This window comes from Aspergillus lentulus (assembly GCF_001445615.1).
Source record: "Aspergillus lentulus DNA, contig: Alt08, strain: IFM 54703, whole genome shotgun sequence".
NCBI lineage: Eukaryota > Fungi > Ascomycota > Eurotiomycetes > Eurotiales > Aspergillaceae > Aspergillus > Aspergillus lentulus.
The window spans coordinates 4928148-4950233 of NW_028322118.1; the positions used below are offsets into that span (position 1 = coordinate 4928148).

The following is a 22086-nucleotide window of genomic DNA, read 5'->3' on the forward strand; positions in this document are numbered from 1 at the left end:
CCTCGTTCCTCGTCAGTCACATTAAGCAGTAGGGCGCTGAGTCCGTAGACAGTTCCAACATGAATAGGTTGCCACATCTAGAACACACTTCCACTCATTATATCCTCTCTCTTACCCAGGTAAAACAACGGAATGTGCTCGATCGGGGCCGGGACGGTCACTGTCTGTCCACCAGCATATGTCTCGTTGGTCCACCAATACGTCCACGGCTTTGTCTCATTCTGACCCGTCTGCGGTAGATACACCTCCCACTCGGTTGCATTTGGCAACGTGACTGGGGTAACAAGCAGCCTCGGACCAAACATGTACTGCTGGGTAGTTGCGTTGACATTCTCCCGCGTCATCTTCGCGATCTGCGGATCTGTCCGCTCAAAATCCATATAGAGTGGCCTCATAATTGACCTCCCCGTCTGATGGAACTGCTCAAACACAGCCTGTATGTACCCCTTGAGCTGATACCGCAGCTGGATATACGAGACAATGATGGGCGTGTTCTCCTCGCCATACGACCACGGTTCGTTGTTGCAGGTGTACGCATTCTGGACATTGCACTTCCTCGACCCGTGTGTTCGCATAAACGGCAGAAAGGTCGCCCACTGGAGCCACCGCACATACAGCTCGCGGTACTCAGGCGTGTCGATGTTGGAGCTCCACGCCACCGTCGGGTCAGCCTGGAACCCTCCTGCATCCATCGTCCACCATCCCCAACCCGTAGCGGCCGCGGACAGCCCACTGGCAACCTGCACAGCCAGCGTATCCCATACTGAAGTCGTATCGCCCGACCAGATCATGCTGCAGAAGCGCTGAGAGCCGATGTATCCTGAGCGACTCAGGCTGATGTGCTCGCATGCGTCGCCCATTTTTGTGCCGGTGGCGTTGCGATATCCCTCCTCGATGGCTTGCTGGTGCGCCCAGGGGTACAGCTTGCCAGCGCTGAGCTGGGTGCCTGCGGCATAGAGAACGTTGGGCAGCGAGAACGGGATGGACTCGATGTATGAGCTCTGTCCGTTGTTCTCGTAGGCTTCGCCGAGCGCGCCGCCGTCGGCTTGGTCGATCCAGAAGTTCTTGATCCCCTTGTCATAGTAGTTGCGCTTCAGCGTCTTCCAGAGAAACGCCCGAGCGGCGGGGTTCGTCGAGTCGATGTTCCGAATGTACGATCCGTTCCAGGAGTCTGTGGTGCCGGGGCCGGATCGCGTAGCGGACAGTAGCCCGTTCGCAATGAGTTCAAGATAGTTCTCACTGTTGTCGGCTACGCTGGGCCAGAGGGACGCCATCATCTCGGCGCCGGTGAGGTCCTTGACTTTCTTCGCCATGGACGCCACATCAGGCCAGAGACGAGGGTCCAAGGCCCAGTCTCCCTGGTGAGCCCAGGATTGGTAGTCGATGACAATCATGGATACCGGGACGTTGTGGTCCTTAAACCGCTGAGCCAGCAGCTCTACCTCGGTTTGATTCTCATACCGCAGCTTCGACTGGATGTAACCGAGCGAGGCTTCGGGAGGCGTGGGCGCACGACCGGTCAGTGCCGACAGCCGCCGCTGCAATGTATCGTAGTCTCCCTTCTCCGTAGCGACAATCGCATAGTCGACCACCGTGGCCGACTCGGCCGTGAACTTGGTCCGCAAGGCTCCAAACTCCATCCGGCCCTCGGACGCCATGTTCCACACAAAGCCGTAGCCCTTGTTACTCACAAACACCGGCGTGGGGATATGCGTGTTGAAGTTGATCAGATCAATCACAGACCCCTTCTTGTTGACCATATGATCCTGCTGCGTGCCCGTGCCGTAGATCTGCTCGTCCGGAGTGGAGCTGAACGAGAACTCGGCGGAGAACTCGCTCCCTGGTCCGCGCCAGAAGTAGTACCTGGGATTGACTGACTTGAGAGGCGCATACTCGTTCGTAAGTAACGTCTCCGACCCGTCCTGTTCTACCCGGTAAAAGGCCAATCGATAGCCTCCCGGGTTCCCGCCCCAACCAGAAGTGCGGACAACTAACCTGCCATTTCGGATAGCCACCGTCCGGTTGCCATTGAAGGCAGTGTCAAAGTCCAAGCCGTGGGCTTTTCCGTCCTCGAAACCCTCGAGAGGCGGGTCGTAGATGAAGCTGACCTCGTTGCCAGTGGGCGGACGATAGGGCCAGGCACGCACGCGAAACCCGTCGTATCCGAATGGCTGAACGAGCACGGTCTCAAAGCCATGCTGCATACGGAAACCCGTCGAGTTGGGCATCACATAGTCCTCCTCGTGGGTTTGTATGGGGTTCGCCCATACCGTGGATACGGCGCAGATGCCGATCAGCCAGCGATGGATAGACCACATCATTGCGGTTGGCTATTGTTATGGTCCTGATCTCGCAGTAAATGCATGGTATTTAAAACTGCAGCTGAATTTATCCGTCCAGAATGAAATAGGCTGATATTAATGTTGTGTGACATCAGTTGTGCAGGGTGTATGCAAGGATCGACATCGTTGGCCCCCTTGATAGGCTTCGGGAGCAAGGCCGAAACTGTAGCCATTCAATCAGCCCCGCGAACTGAGAAATGAGTGTGCGGGGTGGTTCTACGAAGGGATATCATTCTCTTTTCGGCGATGATAGTTATCGTCGGGGTGTGGCATCTCAGCTGAAATGATTACCTAGGTAACTGTGTGTATTCTGCTATCAATGGGTTGTTTAACGCATTCGGATTATTCGGACAACATGTCCAGAGCCACGTCTCTCGTCTAGTATCTGATCGATCGTACAGCTCGTGAAATGCAAGGCTTTGGCGACATGTACCTCGACAACAATATCCTCCAGTGAGGGGTTGTGGGTCTTTGGATATCCGGCTGCACCGTAGTCTGATGGAGATGGTATGAATATAGCCTGATATCATTGACTCGCAACTCATTACTGGTATGCTTGTCTTCTTAAATGGACATGATGTAATAATAGAGCGCTGTAGTCCATTTTGACAAGCTTTGTGGCCGAATAAGAAGCAGCCACAACCGAAACATGTACTCTCACCTTGACTAGTTTGTGGATGGGAGATACAGGGTCATCATGCAAGAGCTGCCATAGGATGTTTGGGACGACTTGATTAACAGCAAAATTATAGATGCTAATTAGAGACTGCTATACCCTAACTATGTAAGAAAATAGGATTAGCACTCACTATATATATGTATATAGTATAATAGAAGATTGTTTTATTTATCCTGCTTTTATTATTCTCCCTACCTATCTTAATAAAAATACCATTATCTAGTATTAGAAGGCTACACTAAGTAACTACTATTAGCCAGAATTAAGCTAGAAGGCAAAGTAATAATAGTATTATTAAATCTATATACTCCCTTTCAGAGCTAAGCTAAGATATAATCCCTAGCAAGTTACTCATATGCTCTGGAACTAAGAGATAACATCAAGAGTCCTACCAGCGGGATTAGAATGTCAGCAGATGATGTGGAAGTGTCTATAGAGACTCTCAGCAAGGAGGAGAAGAAGCGGAAGAAGAATAAGAAAAGGGGATCTAGTCCTTATTATGATAATCCCACTCCTCTTGAACCTCCTCAACAGCCAATCGAAGAGCCTGTCGCTGAAGACGCAGCTCCTGAATGGAACTACTGGATGGACTATCACCAAAAGACCTACTGTTGAAGTACTAAAGTCACTGAGCAGCTAGATCTCTTTCTCGGTGAGTGTTTCCTGATGACTTGTCCAATTTACCCTTCAGGGTCATTAGCCAGCAAGCATTGGAGTCACATGTTGATAGCGTGCGTTGGAACGGATCCTCTTAATTACCACATGCGTCCCGTCTGCTTCAACTGCTTGATGTGGCCTGTTTTGGGTCATCATCACAGAAGCTATACAGTCATTAGATCTAAGATCTTAGTCATTGGAATATGAACACGCGGTTTGCCTACGCATACACAGAGGCCAGGGGACATATCTCCAACGAAGCTCAAATTAGCACAATTGCCATGGCATACTAAACTAGATACTATGCCTGACTCCGTAGAAACTAGACATCCCCATGTCAGAACTCGGTGACCGCGTCGCGATTTGAGCGCCAAGAAGGTGTCGATGTATTTCGGTCTGAAAATTACCGTTAAGCAGAACTTGTTAGATCTCATCTTTAACTGCAGCCTCGCCCTTTATCGCGCCACATACAATTTGCACGGTTCTGTGTCGGAGAATCTTCAGTTCACTAAAGTCTCCGTGGCCAAGGCATGGTTCTGGGCTAACATGTGGCGTACAGATGCATTCGGGGACTTTGCGCAATGCCATCCTCATTATCGCTAGCAACATGTGCCCTCAAAAAGCTGCCCCCATTTGCTGGCCAGCTCCCTTGTATCCACCCCACAAGACTGCAACATATCCCAAATGACAGTGCTGACTGTGTCAAATATTGCGACCTTATATTTTCTTTCCCACTGTGCCACTCGCTGAGCGGCCTGGAAGTTTGTGCAAAATGTTGTCACAGCCTCTACCCCTCCATTGACTACTGTCGACACACTGTTCTCCAGAGTGGCGGCGTCAATCATACCAATGGCCAAGTTATCCGAAAGTCCAAGGTGACTCTCGCAGCTTATATCAACACCAATAGAAGCATAATTGCGTATGATTGATTCTTGCACATCGTGCAGATATGGTGAGACGAGACCCAAGTTCCGAATGCCGAAGATTTGGAGAGCTTTGTTCAACGCAAGCACCGATGTTGTTGCGGGAATGCCTGTAACAGTTTGGATCTTGGAGCAAAGGTCTTCATCCGCCTGGAATCCCAGCCAGCCTGAGGAGTTGCCGCCCCAGCCGATAATATCAACTTTGGCGTCAGCAAGAAGCTTTGCAGCATTGACAATGATATCTGTTTGGAATTGACTGAGAGATCCGTGGCCAAGGTTGATTCTCGTCATAGTGAAGCGAGAAAAATGGACACTGACGTGAGGAAGATCCGAAATGATCGACTGGGCCAAGGGTTCAAGGGCAGTGTTAGAAGATGGGACAAGAATCCCGAGGCGGATGCACTTTGCCATGTTGACTGTCAGTTGACGGGCGCAGACGGCACCTCTCCAGCAGAGCGTGGAGTCTAGAATGCTCAAGGTCGAGATGAATTGATAAAAAGTTGTTTCATATATTTATGAGACCATCTTCTCAGATAGAATGATCGGGAGAAGGTGAGCCAAGGAGAGCTATGAGTCAGAGCTGCGAAAAAGATGTCCCCTTTCATAATCTTGCCCATAAACCTTCCTGATTCGAGAAGAGCTCGTAAATAATCTTTTCACGACATTTGATACGATCTAGGCGGACAGAAATCAGGCAATGTTATTGGCAGGTGGGGGCAGGATTACGAGCGGGACGGGGTTACGGGGCATGGGGAGGGTAACGAGATAAGAGAAGGGTCAAGTCTCTAGTGATTTATCGCTTCCATACAAATTTCTAGTGATAACCGAATCTGGTAGGGTACTGCGATTCCTGATAGCTACTCGCAGGAGGTATGAAGTTGGTATCAAGCTGACACTTTATGGGGCGACTAACTTACCGTGCGGGGAATTATGTTAACCAGCCTCTACGGATGCGTAGAATCTCTCAACACTAGAACATCATCAAAGGAATAATCCGGCCGACTCGGAAGAAAGGTTCGTATGGATGTGTTCCTCAGCCCTCTCATCCTATATCATCCTCAGGACGTGGTAACTGGACTCTCATTAACAACGTTGTTTCGGAGAACAGCTACTTTCCTCTGAATCTCTAAAGTACCGTCACTTGGCCTTCCAGGCGAATTAAAGGAGGCACTGCTTCCTGAGTCTCCTGGTTTCTGAAGTCATTCTGGGACCGAAGATGACACACCCAAGCATAGCGCAGATGCCTGACAAGGCTACTCAGTAACAATCTTTTCAATTAGATCTAACGAACTCAGGACGATTACAAACTTAAAAGAGGTCTGTTAGCTTGCTAAGCTATCCTACCCCTTGCGTTGCACCTCAAGGGTCACTTATCGCTGCTAGCAAGCATACCTTTTGACACATCTCGTCTGAGAAGGTAAGCGGCATTGTCAATATTGCTTGGCCATTGTGCTGGGATTCAACTGTTATATGTGTGGCTTGATATGACCTCTTTAGAACTCTGAGGACCCGAACTACTGTGCAATAGGGGTGTTCCTAGATGAGGGATGTCTCGATTGTGCAATCTAGCAATATCTCCGGGACTATCTTTGGCTTTGGCATCCTGCATCTTCAGTATGTTGGCATCTGGATGCTTTTCTTGCTTTCACATTGTTGTGAGTGTGGATACACAGAATGCACTTTTCTACTTGGTTAGTCTATGTACCTCTTGTAGTGAGCTTGGAAACGATAAAGAAACTGGGTAGCGATGGATGATTGGCTAATGACGTAACAGCTGAGCAGCGCGTTCACCCGACCCGCCAATCATATGTCTTGGATTCTGATTATCGGCCAATCAGATAGCGCAGATGGCCTGTTCGGGGGCTAGAATTGCCTGGAAGAGTCCACCAGTCCACCTCTCTATGTCCTTATCTCCTCGACTGCAAGATTGTTCAAGGCTGTGTCTGGCATCCCTGAGTCTAATCTACCTCAGACTCACCGGTGATGGAGAACTAAGTGTTCGTCCAGGTGGGATACCTCATCTTGCCCTCTGAACACGTTGAGTGGCGGTCTTGCAGCTACAACGTCATCCCGTTGATGCACAGACAATCGGTTCAGGGACCTCCGTTGCAGGGGCAAAAGCTGAGTATCATATTGGCGGAACCATGATCAAGAGTGGGCGGCCGGAGTTGCTTTCCCTGAGAACTGTGCTGTATATGCCATGGTGACGGAAGGATCCATTGATGGGTCTTTATCATGGAGGTAATGGCCACCACCATGCTATAGACCGGTTATGTGCTTGGATGGAATAGTAAGATAGCTGACATCAGGAATACTGCAATAGCGTAGGGTGAAATAATCTTCTGGCTAAGCCGAAGGAATAGAAATAGAATATAAAAGAACCTCCCAGACGGTCACGCGTGAATACAGCCAAGCTCAACGCATTTCCTTTCTTTAGCAAAGAGTACTTCGTCCTTTCTTCACCATAAATCAGAGCCCTTGACATTCACTCCTCCCAGAGAGGCCCTTCTCCCAGAGCCCCTTTGCACCAGAGTCCCTCTTAACACAAACACCATGTCCACTACTGCGTCGGTTGTTGTTACAAGCCGTATGTCTGCACATCAGACTGAAGCGACGAGACATGGCTAACTGTCTGTCAGCACCTGCTCCTCCCCTGTCCCGGAAGGTAACCGGGGATGCGCTTCAGGATGAATTCACAAGGCTGCGAGAACTGTTCACTGTTGATTCTGCCAAGCTGAAGCAGATTACTGACCACTTTGTCCATGAACTTGAAGTTGGTAAGTACGAATCACATTTCCTGACTGTATCAAGACATGAATGCTAATGGGTTGCAGGGCTCAGTGGCCAAGGCGGCGACATTGTATGTCATTCCCGCCTATTATCCACCTCCTAGAACACAGACTAACTGGAGCAAACAGCCAATGAACCCAACATGGGTAATGCAACTGCCCCGCGGTGACGAAAAGGGAGCCTTCTTCACGATGGACATGGGAGGCACCAACTTTCGCGTCTGCAAAGTGACACTAAAAGGCACCGCGGGCAAGTACGACGTGGTTCAAATGGACAACAAAATCCCCAAGTCGTTGAAGTCTGGCACCGCAGAGCAACTGTGGCACTACATTGCCGACTGCCTGCAGCAGTTTGTCGATCGCTATTCCATATCGCAGAAGGAGCTCGCCGAGACGCCTCTCGCCTTTACGTTTTCCTACCCTGTCACCCAAACGTCCATCTCGCATGGCATCCTCCAGCGATGGACCAAGGGATTTGACATTAAGGGTGTCGAGGGGACGGATGTTGTTGCTGGGCTGCAGAAGGTTCTCACGGAGAAAGTCAGTACTGCTTCGGTACCTCGGCATAAAGCGTGATATTAACTTGACTAGGGTCTCCCTGCTCGGATCGTCGCCTTGGTCAACGACACAGTCGGCACATTGATGGCGTCTTCCTACGTCGACCCCAAGACCGAAATCGGTAGCATCTTTGGCACAGGCAGTAACGCAGCATACATGGAGCGTTGCTCCAAGATCCCGAAACTGGCCGATCAGCATCTCCCCGACGACGCATTCATGGCCATCAACTGCGAATACGGCGCCTTTGATAACAGCCAGCGAGTGCTCCCTTTTACCGACTACGACGCCGAGATCGATCGCGCCTCGCCCCGCCCCGGTCAACAGCGATACGAGAAGATGGTTGCGGGATTCTACCTGGGTGAGATCTTCCGGCTCATCCTGCTGGATCTGCACAATCGCAAGGCGATCTTTGACGGTCAGAATTCCTCCAAACTAAACGAGCCGTATGTGCTGGATTGCTATTTCCTGGCGACTATTGAGAGCGACGACTCCGGAGATTTGCGGACAGCCAAAGATATCTTCGAGAAAACACTTTCTATCACGCCTACTCCGTCCGAGCTACGCTTCTGCTACGACCTGGCGCACATGATTTCCTTGCGGTCGGCGAGGTTATATGCGTGCGGCATCGCGGCGATCATGAAGAAACGGGGATTGGATAGCTGTCATGTCGCTGTGGATGGATCCGTATTCAACAAGTATCCATGCTTCCCGGAGAGAGCGATTGGTGCGCTGAGGGAGATCCTGGAGTGGCCGGCCGATACCCCGGATCCGATCCAGTTGATTCCTGCCGTGGATGGCTCCAGTGTTGGAGCTGCGGTGATTGCGTCGTTGATCAGCAGGTCGGAACAATCGTAAACTATTGCTTGTCTTTTGGATATGTTCTTGTCCTGTCGCATGGTGTTGGCGGCGTTTCTGTGTCATACATTTCATAATGTTGGTAATATTAGATGATAGGAAAACGATGCGTCTCGATAGCTAAGCTGTCTCATTGATCCATAACCTCAACTACCCTTAATGCTATCAGAACTTAGAAATCTCCCATTGAAGCATCTCCGGACACTCAAGCGGAAGCAAATGCTTCACCCCAGCGACACTCCTCATCGATACCTGGATCCCACTGCGCTCAAAAAACGAACGAACCTCCTTATCCACCCGATCCTTTGGTTCCACGACATCGGACTCTCCAACCAGAATGCTCACCCGGAGCTTCTCCCTATCCATCGATTCCAGAGCCCTCGCAACTGCGTCAGACACATCCTCCGGCATACCGTGCGTCGGCCACGCCCTCTTGGTCAGCTGATTCCCTTGCAAGCTGTCACGAACCACCATCTCCATATCCTTTTCATCAAGATTCTCCGGATTCGCGAGGACATGGCTGACCGACCAGCGGACGGACTCTGCGCTTTCGTACGCCGCTTTCTGTTGTTCTTGCATTTCCGGCGGCAGGAGTAGTGGCGTTGGGGGCGCCGGAGCGACCAGAACTAGTCCTCTGAGACAGTGGAGTAGGTCGCGTGGCAGTACTGTTAGAGTCGCCATCGCGACCTTGGCTCCCATGGAGTGGCCGATGAGTATGAATCCATGCTTCAGGACATCGTTCCTGTCTTGGTCTGCTGTGAGCTGTTGCAGGACCAGAGCAACGTCATTTGCCATGGAGGAGATGGAATAGGCGCTTTCATCGTCCTGGGATGGTCCAGTTGACTTGCCCCATCCTCGATGATCGATTGCGACGATTGGATATTCTGAGCTGAGCGAGGTAGGGGAGTCTGGCGATGTGAGTTTGTACCATGTGGACGACGAGCCGCCCCAGTAGTGGAGGAAGACCAGGAGGGGTTTATGGTGGTCGACGGCTGGTTGAGAGATACAAGCATGTATCGACACGTCTGAAGTGTGGCGGAAGATTATTGAGTCCATGCTGTCTGAATTGATGGCTTGACTGGAAGGTGGATGTGTGGAATATTCGACTATGGCTATTCACTGCGTCGGGAGGGTTTAAATAGTCTTCTAGAGCGACCTAACATTGAAGACATGACTCTGGTATTAATTCCGATATTAATGAAGAAGCATCACGCTATGTGCCTCTCGATCAATATTGTTGGCAGTACACCCAATAAGTTGACGCTTTTCAGTCAGATCTCGGATTTTCGGAGTTTCGGAGGATAGGTACATGCATTCGGACTTTGATGCTTGAAAACGAGACTACAAAGGAAATCAGATTCATCAACCTGAAAACGAGAAAAACAACGCCACATATGTACAGCCTGAATTTTATCAGAGAAATATGCCATCGACCCTAATCCTTTGGTTGATGAGCCGGTCCGCGTCCCACCCGATCGCCCTGACCGGCTGGACTGCCGTACATTGTCTCGACCTCTTTCTTCGACACCAATGGCTCGTTCTTGCTGGGCGATTGGGCTCGGAAAGCGAGGTAGCCACCGGCGATCACGGCGAAAATACTTAGAAAGGCAATGTTACGGGAGCTGGAAGCGATCTGTGAGTAGGGGACCCCTGGTAAGAGTATGGCCGATAGCACGTACCTGGTCGCTGGAGGACGACGACCATTTGTAAAATTTCCAGAGTAAGCAGCCATTTTAAGATCAGATATCAACTTTCAATTGATTAGAATTATCAACAGGTCATCAGTTGAGGCGTTATCACGTAGACAAGACGTCCTTTACATATATACAGTCTCAAGTCACCAAGTAGTGACGTCAAAAGCATCACTCATGAGCGGATCCATGTGGTATGATCGCGATCCATCTTTAATACAATATCATATTCAAAGGTACACTAGAGTGCTGCTAGCATTCTTCCCACGTTTGACCGAATGTAGGCTTGCGTCAATGCGACGTAGGGCTGCGGATGTCGTCTTGGCTGTTTTCGCCATGCCCGGGTGGCACTTCTTGTTCTTCTCCTTGTGGCACACAGCTGCTGCTTTAGAGTACGACATACTTCCTAGCTGGTATCTACTTATATTGTCTCTCTTTCTTGATGTTGATGTCCGAGGGAGAATATTATAGCTACAGGGCGTAACCATACAATATTACCGTTATATGTATTTGAAGAGGACATGCCACCATCATATCCCAGTTCCTAGCTGAATACTACTTGCAAGACAGTTCTATCCCTATTTCACATCATAATACTATGTCCAAGAAAAGCAAAGAGACAAAATTGAATATGCTCATGTCCTTAGCCTGAACAACTGGGCTAGGTGAAGTAGCCCAGAATATGGACTCTGTTGAGGCTGAGCTGCCTGAGAAAGGAGGCAGATGATTCAGCCTGAAGAAAGCGGCATCAATTGAATGATTATTCAGCAGTCTCCAGTTCTTCACGGTTCATAATCCATAATCATTTTACCCCATATGAAAAACAGTCGATCCCCTAAATCTGCCAAGTACCCCAGCTATGCTTGATGGTGCTTGTCTTCCTCAGTTCCAGAGTCAGTATTGCCGACATTTGAACTGATACCAATTGCCTCTTTGGATAGGACTCAGCTGAAAGGATGAGGACGTAATTTCCGCAGTGGGCCAAATATACCAATCATCTCGGTGCCTCCTCTGAACCGACCCTTGCACCGAGTTTCAGAGTCAGCCGCTAACGATACTATTATTCATGATTACTTGAAAGACTATGTAGCGAGGACGAGACAGGATAGTAAACTATAATCAAACAAAACGTGAAGAATATCATATAAGCCTTCCTGATCTAGGCCTACAATTGACTGTTCCATTGGTGGATGCCCCTGCGTTAGAGTCGCTACGATTAGACCAATTCCCCAACTCAGATTAGCGAGGTGACATTGTACCTGCACTAGTGCGGGCGTGCTTATTATGTGCCAGCCATGTCGCATCCGAAGTGACCCTTCATCTCTACAATATGTCTACTAAACCTTCAGCTTGTCCGAAAAGGGTAACCCACGCCCGATGGCAGACAAATGCTGCAATGATTGGTACAGAGTGCTTCAGCTCATTGAGCTAAACTGCCCCTATACAGCTTGTTCAAATCTTCAGTTAGAGGACAGGCCAGCTTTCCATGTATAAATACTCCAAGATGTAGTGGTAACCTGCTCCATGGCCAGGACAGACACTCTTTTCATCCTCTCCTTTCAAGGCTGGCCCTGTCGCAATGGCGAGGTTCGCTTGGCTTCTGGCCTCGAGTCTTTCTTTCTCGGTTCTTTCTACAGCTTTTCCGGCTGGCACTCATTTTCAAGCTCCCACCAACTATAGCACCTTCAATGTCGAACAATGGGTCCCTTCTCTTGACTATGTTCCCCACAAACAGTAAGCCCCCTTTTCTCGCCCGTAGCGTGTGTGAAATCTGACAAGAATATAGAACCATTCCTTTTCCAATTCAAAACAAGACTGCCCGTCCCTGGGACCTGGTTCCTCAAGGCTCTACGGGAAACCTGACAAGCCATGATAACCAGAAAAGAGCAAGCTGTGGAGGTCCGACTCCGGACCATCCCAGCAAGTTCTGGCTGGAGACGATTACTCACAATGGAGAGTCGTCGTTCTTGGACTCGACCTACAAGCACAACTACAAGGTCTTTCGAAATGTGGTGACTGACTTTGGAGCGGACAACACCGGTGTTAAGGATGCGTCTGCCGCCATTCAGAATGCCATCAACGGTATGCCTCTGTCTTGCTCGTATATAGACGGAAAAGTTGCTAACCGGCATAGCTGGGGCCTCCAACGGCCCTAACCGGGCTAGCCACTCCATGGGCACCACTGGTCAACCTGCAATCGTCTACCTCCCGGCCGGGACGTACCTGATGGAGAGTAGTCTCCAGCTCTATGTTGGTACCGTCATTGTGGGCGATGCCCTCAATCCACCTACCCTCAAAGCCAGCGCAAACTTTCCCAACGATCATATCATCTACGGAAAAGACCCTGCCCTGGGCGGTACGATCAACTTCTACATTGGCTTCAAGAATGTGATTATTGATTCCACGGCCGTTGCTGCTTCCAAGTCAATCACGTTGCTGGATTGGACTGTCTCGCAGGCCACGCAGCTAACGAATGTCGTCTTCAACATGCCAAACTACTCGAACCATGTTGGCGTGACAAGTCAGTATGACTCGAACAGCAATATCATTCTGGTCAGTTTGATTATCATCATGCAAGAATACTCGTTGACTTCTACAGAATGATCTTACTTTCAATGGTGGTGCTATTGGCATGGAGCTGAGCGGCCAGCAATGGATCCTCAAGGGCATCACCATCAACGGGGCCAACGTCGGTATCAAGGCCGGCGCATTTCAGCTCGTCTGTCTGGACTGCAATCTCTCAAATGGTGCTACAGGCATCGATGCCAGTGGAATCTCTGGGTCGCTGACCGTCATCGACTCCAGCGGCAATTCCCTCGGCAACATGATCGTCTCCTCCAACGCCGGTGGTAGTGCTCAGAACTCGATCATCCTGGAGAACGTGCAGTGCACCAACAGCGGCAGCACTGTCTCCCTCAACAACAATGCGGTCCTCTCCGGCTCGGTGACAAACACCTGGGTGCATGGAAACATGGTGAGTCGATCCCCCCTGGCTTGTTGCATCTGCCTCGCTCACACGATGTTAGTACTCGGGAGGCGCTACCACCCCTGCGAAAGAGCAGGGCGCGCGAGTCACCACGCCTCGCGCGAATGTTCTGCTCGGAGCCAACTCCAAGTACTTTACCATGGCACCGCCGACATACTCTCAATACTCTTCCAGCCAGTTTATCAATATCAAGACCGTGAGCGGTCTGCCTGTTATGGGAGATGGCGCCACCGACGACACGGCGAACATCAACGCCATCTTGGCCCAGTATGCCGGGTGTAAGATCATCTATTTCCCGGCCGGTACGTACATCGTGACGGGAACGATCTTTGTCCCCGCTGGTTCGATCATTGTCGGAGATGCGTATGCCTCGGCGATCAGTGCTACGGGCTCCAACTTTTGGAATCCTTCTGCCCCGACGACAATGGTCAAGGTCGGGAATGCAGGCGACGTGGGCGTCGCCCAGTTCACCGATATGCTGTTTACCGTGGCCGATGTTCTCCAGGGCTGCAAATTGGTAGGCCACCATCGCTTTGTTTGAAGCTACCGCTAACTTGTAGACAGGTCGAGGTAAACATTGCCGGTGCCGCTCCTGGCGACGTGGGATTCTGGAACACGCATTTCCGTATCGGCGGTGCAGTCGGCTCCAAAGTCCAAACCAACTGCTATGGCAGTCCCGACCAGTGCAAAGCCGCCTGGGGCCTGCTCCATCTGACCAGTACCTCCTCGGCGTATATCGAGAACATGTGGGGATGGACCGCAGACCACGACCTGGACGGCAACGGCGGCACAACCACCGTCGCCACCGGCCGTGGTCTCCTCGTCGAAGCCACCAAGGGCACCTGGCTCGTCGGAACGGCCATGGAACACCACACCCTCTACCAGTACAACTTCGAGTACGCCCAGAACGTCTTCTCCGCCTTCCAGCAGAGCGAAACCCCCTACTGGCAGGGCTGGGGCAGTCCCGATCTGGCCCCTGCGCCATGGTCCTCGAACCTGATCGCCAGCGACCCGAACTATAGCAACTGCGATGCCAACAATGCAGGATGCCGTATGGCGCTCTTTGAGCGCATCCGGGGCTCTTCCAACTTGTTCCTCTATGGAGGCTGCGTCTGGGCGTTCTTCAACCACAACGGTGGGTGTAACGGGGACTGCCAGGCGAACGCCGTTCGCATCCTGTCGTCGGCTGGCTCGGTGTATCTTTACGGCACCAACGTCAAGGCGATCAGCAACATCGTGCTCGAGAACACTGTTGCCGCCGCAAAGGAAAGCGACAACTCTGGCGGATGGGGCGGGGTCGTCGCTGCGTATCTCCACAATGTGGGCACAAGCAGTCGCAGGCGCAGGTCCGGCGATGTGAATGGTGCAGCGGTCACCGGTAACGGGTTGAACTGGTATAGCTCCTCTCTGACCAACGGCGCAGCCGGGTACCAGGATCCAGAATATTACTACTGCTTCCGCGGATCGGCTGCCAACTTCCCACCATTCCAGAACTGGATGGGCTTCACGGCAATGTTTGATTTGAACCAGCAGACTTCCATGGCGCTGGTCGAATCCGGTCCCATCCAGGGAGCTATCTGGAATGCCATCGTCGAGGTGTCTGCCGCGGCCAAGGTCGATCCTCGGTTGATCCTGGCCGTAGTTATGCAGGAGGTATGGCACAACATCTACCCTCATGGACCAATGCTAATACCTCACAGTCTAGTGGTAACGTCTACGTCGGCTGCACGAATAACGGCGTCCAAAACTGCGGCCTGATGCAGGCCTACGCTGGTTCGGTGTCGTTCAACCCCAATGATCCACAGGGAAGCATCACCCAGATGATCATCGACGGTACCCAGGGCACGGCACAAGGCGGTGGTCTCGTTCAATGGTTCAACAACCAGAATGTTGGAGCCAACACCGGGGGCAACCCGTACAATGTGCTCCGGGGGTACAACTCGGGCAGCATCAACTTTAATGATCTGGATGATCCCCAAGGCGCTACGGCTTCCTATGTCAGTGATGTGGCCAACAGATTGCAGGTAAGGTTTCTTCGACTTCAAGATAAATGGACGTAAGACTAACGAGGTCAGGGATGGAATGGTAATGATGGTCATGGATACAGAGCGGCTTGTGGATGGTAGCCGTATCTCAGCGCGATAGTACGCTGGAATGAGGATTCTAGAAACTCTCCTCATGTTCTGTTAATGTTGGCTGATTCCAGCTTCTGTATATATGACAGCTGCTCCCTTATCACAAGAGTGTATCTAGTACGGAGACTCAATTTGTATCACAAGGGACATATCTCTATATATACATGAAGGAGAAGTCATCCAAGATCAGATCACCGACCTTTGTTCCTGTCTCTTTAATGGTGTAAGGTCACAATGTGAAAGTTGAATAGAACGCCGATACACAAAATCGGGTAGACGGACACTATATTTGAGAAGAAAAGAAAGGTAAAATAGCATTCTACCAGACAATCAATCGATGAGCATTATCTGTACGGCGAAGCCGCCCGCTCCCGCAGCGGCAACATCTCTTCGCCTCCTAGGTGATCATTATCTGGAATCTTCTGCATGTCCTTATTCTTCCGCTTTCTGCAGCAGGAACAACAGCAAGCGCAGCAAAATATCTTGCGCAGAGGGCTAGGTGGCATCTTTGCATCGGGGCCTTTGAGGATCGCCCCCGGATGCACCACGTTCCAAACCACAATGGCAAACCACATTGGGACTGCGTCGAAAACGTACATGTACCACTCATGCTGCGGGATGGGATTCGACGCGTCATTCCCCGAGGAGAACTCCACCAGACGGAAGATGATGCGCACCGTGATGAATAGCAGACTCGCGTATAATGCGTAGAGCAAGCCTCGCCATTTTGCCTTGAGTCCAACCAGTCTCCCCTGGCGATCGAGATTGAGCATCTTCCGGTGGAATTGTATGGCGATGAAGAGGAAGAGGACGATGAAAAATTCCTGGATGCCGATTCCGCCCATGTAGATGTGAATACCCTTCATCATGGTGTCGTGGTCCGCCCCGGGTCCGGCCATGCTGCCTCCTATCAACTGGATGACAAAGGAGCCAAGGTCCAGGACGACAAAGATCATGGCGAGCATGGAGGGTTTGAAGACGCCTATTCGATGATCCGGGACGAAGAAGTGGATCATCCGAGCCAGAACCATGTAGTCGAATGCATTGACCCCTGACAGATGATCAGCAGCTGTCTCAATGAAGGGAAAGATGAGAGGAAAGCGTACACAATGGAGACAACAGAATGAATAACTGAGTGATTGTGGCAAGGGTACTGTCCTGCTGATCGCGCGTACTCAGTGTGCGCACCACGAATCCTACACATTCCCATACCGCGCTCATCAAGATGACCCAGACGAACCCTGCCTTGTAGACAGTGGCCTGGACAAAATGGGTGACCATCAAGACACCAAAAAGAACGGAAAAGGCAATTGCAGCGCCAAAGGAAGGGTAGTAGCTGTAGAGGGCATTGCACTCGGTTGCCGGAACCCAGCCATTCGCATCGGGAGTGATGGTAGGTGTGCAGGTGTCAGAAGGCAGGTCCAACGACAGACTAAAGGGCTCGATCGTGATTTTGGGAACCTCAATGGTAATATGGGGGTCATAATCTAGGGTTGTTTCTGTCCCTCTTCGCTCAACATAGGCCTCGGTTGTAGTAGGAGCAGGAGTCGGCGCAGGGACAGCAAGCACTCCAATTGCAGAAATGAGCAATACCAGATGTAATAGAAGTTGTATACGCATATCGAACGAAGTTGACCAGCAAGCAAGAAAAGAATGGAAGATCGATGACAGCTAGCAGTTCCGTCACAATAGAGAGCGAAAGGTGGAAAAGTGATTAACAACAGAATAGAGGTTACCCCATATAGGTCAAGGACAATCAACCTGGTTTATATCTGGATATACATTGTTGATATAATTCTTCTTATGTTCCTGTTGTTGCGCAGCTGGATGCACACAATGATCCTCCATGGTCACTTCCTAATTCTATTTTCGGAATCAAGAAGAGACTTAGGGCTGCTTTGTGTGCTGCCTGGAAAATACACCAGTCATAGCGCATCCCGGCAATTCTGTCTGGAGATTAGATCTCTATCAATAGGCTTTATTGAGTTGAAACTCAGATATCGAGCGTCAAAGAGTCTTGGACGGGGAAATTGACATGGTTGTTGATTAGATCCTCGTTAGGCTGCTGGATTGTTCCGCGCCATTATATATTGGTAAGCTCTTGATAGCTAAGGCAGAAACGGTTTCAAATGGGCTGTTTTGCTTGTAGTCTAGCTTAGTTTCCGCATTTACTCAGTTTGGCTTGGTTAAATTGTCCGACAGGGATAAGGGCTAAGGCACAGACTGAGCTGATTCTTGCCCTAAACCAAGCCTCATATTCTACCGAGTCTTGACTATTTCTTCATTTGAAAGTGGAGCACATGTACTCTGTAATAAGCAATGCATCAGACCTTTTGTTGACGCTGAAACACCGAACGGGGCCACATACGCCTTAGCTGATGGAGAGATGTAAGCACTAGACACTAGCATCTTAGTAGCAGCACAACTTTTATTAAGAATAGCCATATCGGACCATAAATGCCATGCTTAGAATTTACCTCGATATTAAGGCATGAATTCTGGATCTATTTTGGTATGGCTCTACAGGTGGATACTGCGAGTAACTACAGTAAAACGTCAGCTATCAGCACCACAAGTATTGACAATAGAGAGAAGGCAGTAATTTTTCGCTGTATTTTACTACGAAGCAAGCCTTTACCCCAAGATCCGCTTTATGTCCTATTCTTCTTGCTGTGTGCAGGTCCAATTAACCCCACTGGGGTCGGTGGCTACTGGCGATATGTTCCATCGCCGTTGAGGATGGATCGACTTTATTCTGCTGTTTGGGAGGTATTCCTTCCATTGCTCAAGACCCAAGCGCATTTTCCACAACTGGTTTGGTGTCAATGAACTGCTCAAGGGGGAGATACAATTGCCATTCTGGCTACCAATGCAGTTTGGAAATTCTTCCCTTGACGGCGACGGGGAATCTCTTCTGACCTTGGCCAGCAGTACATCATAATTCTCAACGGCAATGGACGCCCGGCGGACGAAGGCACTTAAAAAAAGCTGAATGCATCGGCGAAAGTGATTACTCTCGACCTTACCACAAATATACCCGCGTGGAGAAGGAGTGTCCTGAAGAAAACACATTAGGACCGTCGAGCTCGCCTTCTCCGGTTGAAACACCTCAAGGAAGCGAACGGCAGACTGGAGGCACGATTATCTACAAGTGTTCCGTCCGAGCAGTCAACCCTCAGAATGCTATCGTCGTTGTCACCGCATGTGCCTCGTTCGTCGTTGGTCTCAGTTGACCGCGTGTGTATACTCGCTTATACTCGCTATGCCATGTTGAAAAAGGCACTAATATTCGCGGAATTCGTGATGAAATGATGACTCCAATCCAGCGACGAGCATACGATCAACCATCGGGGGCAGTATCTGAATCTTCGCCGCGCCGGCAGATCAACTAGCAGATCTCGCCATTGTCTTACTTGCCGTCGGCGCTTGGTACGAGTTCTTTACCCTTTTGTCTGCAGGATGAGGATTGTGTAGGCAAGTGACTGATCGGAGGCTTGCCCGAGCCTCGGCCCATTGCCACAATACCGTGTACATACGGACCTGCATGCCCCAGCGGCAGATCTAGACAACAGCCGTCGGGTCCATCATTAACCTCTTTGCAGAGCTTGCAATTGCGGATATGGAACTGACACTGATGCTATTCAACACCACGGTCGAACTGCTGATCAGCGTGGCCCAGTCATCATCGCCGCCGACTCCCCACTTCACATCCGGCCCATCCGGCAGCGCCTCCGACCCAACCGTCGAGCCTCAAACTGTGGCCCAAGCGGGATCGACGTCTCCCTGACCGACGATCACTTCAACGTGGGGCAGAAGAGGCTGTTATTCCTGGCACGGATCACGGTTCGGGCCGGGGTCGACCCTTATTCTCGCCGAGGGACAGCCAGCGTCGATTGGGAGACCAATCAGCTGGTACAGAAATCAGCCGCGAGGATTTTGCCGACAGCGCGAGCATCCCCGTTGTGCGTCCGATCTCCGCGATCTTGGATACGGACCGAGTGGCTGTTATCTCAGAGGGGAGGTGGTCGAGTTGCTGGCGCCCAGCCAGTCGCTCGCGCGCGATCGTCCCCGTTTATTTTGGGGTTGTACATTTCGAGCAATTTGTATATGGCTGTTATCTAGTTTACGTAGTTCATACTCTACTACTATAGACCCTGTGTTGCTTCTGGACCAAATTGCCATCTCTCACATTAGGAGTAGAACCCATCATTGCTAGGAGAGTTAATAAATCAAGTCACTGCTGGCAAGCATTTACTCTATTAGGCAGCCATCAGGCAACTATCAGGCAGCTGTCTATCTATCACGCATGCAGGCCTCTCTAGTTTCGTGGCTAATTTAGCTCAGATATAATTATCCCGATAATAGCCTCAAGCTGCTAGTGGTACAGAACACGCTGTTCAACCCGGGACCTCATTGGCCGAGATTCTCCTACCTAGACTGCGCCAGCCATGGTCTGAGTCAGGGGCATTTAGTGGTTTAATTATGAGCACTATAGTTATACGGAATAATCCTGACTAATAGCCGAGATGCAGTAGCAGGATGAGCGCTAGCTTCTTAGGGTCCTGTCAAGCCGTCAGACTGTTTCAAGTAGACTCTAGGCTACGAAATTGGATGGCCGTCCCTGGCCTGGGCAACAGCTAAGGCAGGACAGGGCGGCTGTGCCTAGTCTCCGGCCCTATATCCGGCCCTATAAAATGAATCGGCCGGAATTAAGCTTACAATGGGGGCCATTACTACGACATGGATGATTATTACCCTCCAATCGCTGTGCATTAATACGCAGTGATCAGGCTCCAGCAATGTGATATGCTCGTCTTTGATGTTGGCAGTATATCACAGTCAAGAAGTAGGCCGTCTATAGTATTCAAAGCACGGACGCATGGATGTGTTATTTCTATCCTCCGTACGCTAGCAACTAACTAAAATCGTGTCCTCCGCTGAGAAAGCCGTTGCAGGTACTCCTTCGGAAACCGCCGCGTCCTGCCTCGCAACATATCCGCCCGCTCTTGCAGGATCATGCTGGCCTGCTGCGCGCCCAGCGGCACCATGCACTTGGCAAGATACTCGTAGTCCTTTTGTAGCAGCTTGACCGTCAGCATCAGGTAGTCGATGTTTCGGAAGACGAGCGCTTTTTCGTTCGCGTAGCGGTCTCGGTCTTTCAGCAGGGCTACGGGGTGATCCCGCCAATGGCGACGTGGGTGCAGATGGTGGGAGGTGTGGTAGCCGTCGTTGAAACAAAAGCGGTTACTCTAGATGGCATTATTAGGTTGCAGGCAACACAGAATGAGGGGACTAGACGTACAGCAACATCGATCAAGGTAATGCTCGAACGAAAGTCGGATGTCGGATCGTCGGGATCCACAAACGCATGTTGTCCCCAGTTGCCCGCCATCAGGCCCAGTCGAAGAGTGAGCAGTGGTAGGATAAACACACAAAAGGCGGCGCGAGGGTTGACATATCTCCACATCAGGTAGATGAAGAAGTAGTTGCTCCCCTCCCACAACGCCGTCTTGAGGGCATACTTCCGCTGTCCCGTCCGCAGAAAATACAGGGGCAGATCCAGCCAGATGAGAAAAAAGAAACGGCCGACGTAGCAGGCAAAATCCATGATGGAGTCGCGGTCATACCACATCGTTGAGTTGAGGTCTGCTGGGCCATTGCCCTCGACATGATGATGCTTGACGTGGTGGTAGTGGTACGAGTTCCAGGTGTGGCCCACCAGCGGGTCCACAAGGTAGGGAAAGAGCCTGTCGAAGACCCGATACTTTGGGGCGAGAACGCCGTTCATATGGACATATTGATGCTTCATGAGCGTATATGTGCCTGCGAACCAGACATGCAAGATCCAATGCAGCAACCCGTGGATCCAGTTAAAGTGGTAGCAATGCAGCCAGATGGCGCTTGGAATAGACATTCCGAAATAGATCAACAGATGCGTGACCATCACCACGTCCGTAGGATATCGGGCAATTTCCTGAGCCCAGGCGATATAGGGATCTAGGACATATTTCCGGACGGACGGGTGCAGTTGGGTACGCAACTGATGCGTATCCCAGAACTGGAAGACTGTCGGATCAAACCGTACTCCCTTAGGATTGTTCAAACACTGTAGCGTTTGGACAGTGTCAGATGTCTTCTTAGTTTTGCCTACTTGCGGTCAGCTGTCTGTGCAATACGGGGACATTGGATACAACTTTTTGCATCTTCATTTTTGAGGAGCTCCTGCAGCACCAATTGATCAGGAAGGGTCAAATAAGGGTCGATGAATGTTGAGGGATCCATGATGGCACTGTACGGATAGATAGATTGTCATCGCGGAGACTGATTGTCTCTAGTGAGCTGGCCTAATTTATATTTGGTCACATCCTCGAGACCAAGTAGGGCAGACCTATCCCAACCTAGCTGCGCACCGTCTATCAACACCAAGACACATATCTATAAAAAGGCGAAATATGGAGGAATAAGGGTGCC

The 22086-nt window shown here is 50.7% G+C and overlaps 8 protein-coding genes across 8 annotated transcripts; 2 read left to right on the forward strand and 6 right to left on the reverse strand.

The window, feature by feature from the left end:
• Positions 1-77: 77 nt before the first annotated feature.
• Positions 78-2321, reverse strand: ALT_4807 (glycosyl hydrolase, family 31; the record flags this gene model as incomplete). Its single annotated transcript, XM_033556931.1, has 1 exon — positions 78-2321. One exon carries the CDS (start codon positions 2319-2321, stop codon positions 78-80), a length of 2244 nt encoding a protein of 747 aa, XP_033412822.1.
• A 1956-nt stretch (positions 2322-4277) lies between these two features.
• On the reverse strand, positions 4278-5012 carry ALT_4808 (maleate cis-trans isomerase family protein; the record flags this gene model as incomplete). The annotated part of the gene is made up of 1 exon (XM_033556932.1): positions 4278-5012. The coding sequence occupies one exon, from the start codon at positions 5010-5012 to the stop codon at positions 4278-4280; it is 735 nt and encodes a 244-aa protein (XP_033412823.1).
• A 2142-nt stretch (positions 5013-7154) lies between these two features.
• ALT_4809 (hexokinase) lies at positions 7155-8803 on the forward strand (the record flags this gene model as incomplete). Its single annotated transcript, XM_033556933.2, has 5 exons — positions 7155-7188; positions 7241-7378; positions 7436-7461; positions 7520-7930; positions 7982-8803. 5 exons carry the CDS (start codon positions 7155-7157, stop codon positions 8801-8803), a joined length of 1431 nt encoding a protein of 476 aa, XP_033412824.2.
• A 165-nt stretch (positions 8804-8968) lies between these two features.
• Positions 8969-9859, reverse strand: ALT_4810 (uncharacterized protein; the record flags this gene model as incomplete). The annotated part of the gene is made up of 1 exon (XM_033556934.2): positions 8969-9859. The coding sequence occupies one exon, from the start codon at positions 9857-9859 to the stop codon at positions 8969-8971; it is 891 nt and encodes a 296-aa protein (XP_033412825.2).
• A 379-nt stretch (positions 9860-10238) lies between these two features.
• On the reverse strand, positions 10239-10535 carry ALT_4811 (uncharacterized protein; the record flags this gene model as incomplete). Its single annotated transcript, XM_033556935.2, has 2 exons — positions 10239-10425; positions 10483-10535. 2 exons carry the CDS (start codon positions 10533-10535, stop codon positions 10239-10241), a joined length of 240 nt encoding a protein of 79 aa, XP_033412826.1.
• A 1538-nt stretch (positions 10536-12073) lies between these two features.
• exg9 (putative exo-beta-1,3-glucanase) lies at positions 12074-15606 on the forward strand (the record flags this gene model as incomplete). Its single annotated transcript, XM_033556936.2, has 8 exons — positions 12074-12228; positions 12281-12576; positions 12629-13047; positions 13094-13468; positions 13521-13997; positions 14045-15133; positions 15181-15504; positions 15556-15606. 8 exons carry the CDS (start codon positions 12074-12076, stop codon positions 15604-15606), a joined length of 3186 nt encoding a protein of 1061 aa, XP_033412827.2.
• Positions 15607-15959: 353 nt separating this feature from the next.
• On the reverse strand, positions 15960-17235 carry ALT_4813 (RTA1 domain-containing protein; the record flags this gene model as incomplete). Its single annotated transcript, XM_033556937.2, has 2 exons — positions 15960-16666; positions 16722-17235. 2 exons carry the CDS (start codon positions 17233-17235, stop codon positions 15960-15962), a joined length of 1221 nt encoding a protein of 406 aa, XP_033412828.2.
• A 3299-nt stretch (positions 17236-20534) lies between these two features.
• On the reverse strand, positions 20535-21897 carry ALT_4814 (uncharacterized protein; the record flags this gene model as incomplete). The annotated part of the gene is made up of 3 exons (XM_033556938.2): positions 20535-20864; positions 20918-21762; positions 21810-21897. The coding sequence occupies 3 exons, from the start codon at positions 21895-21897 to the stop codon at positions 20535-20537; spliced, it is 1263 nt and encodes a 420-aa protein (XP_033412829.2).
• Positions 21898-22086: the final 189 nt, after the last annotated feature.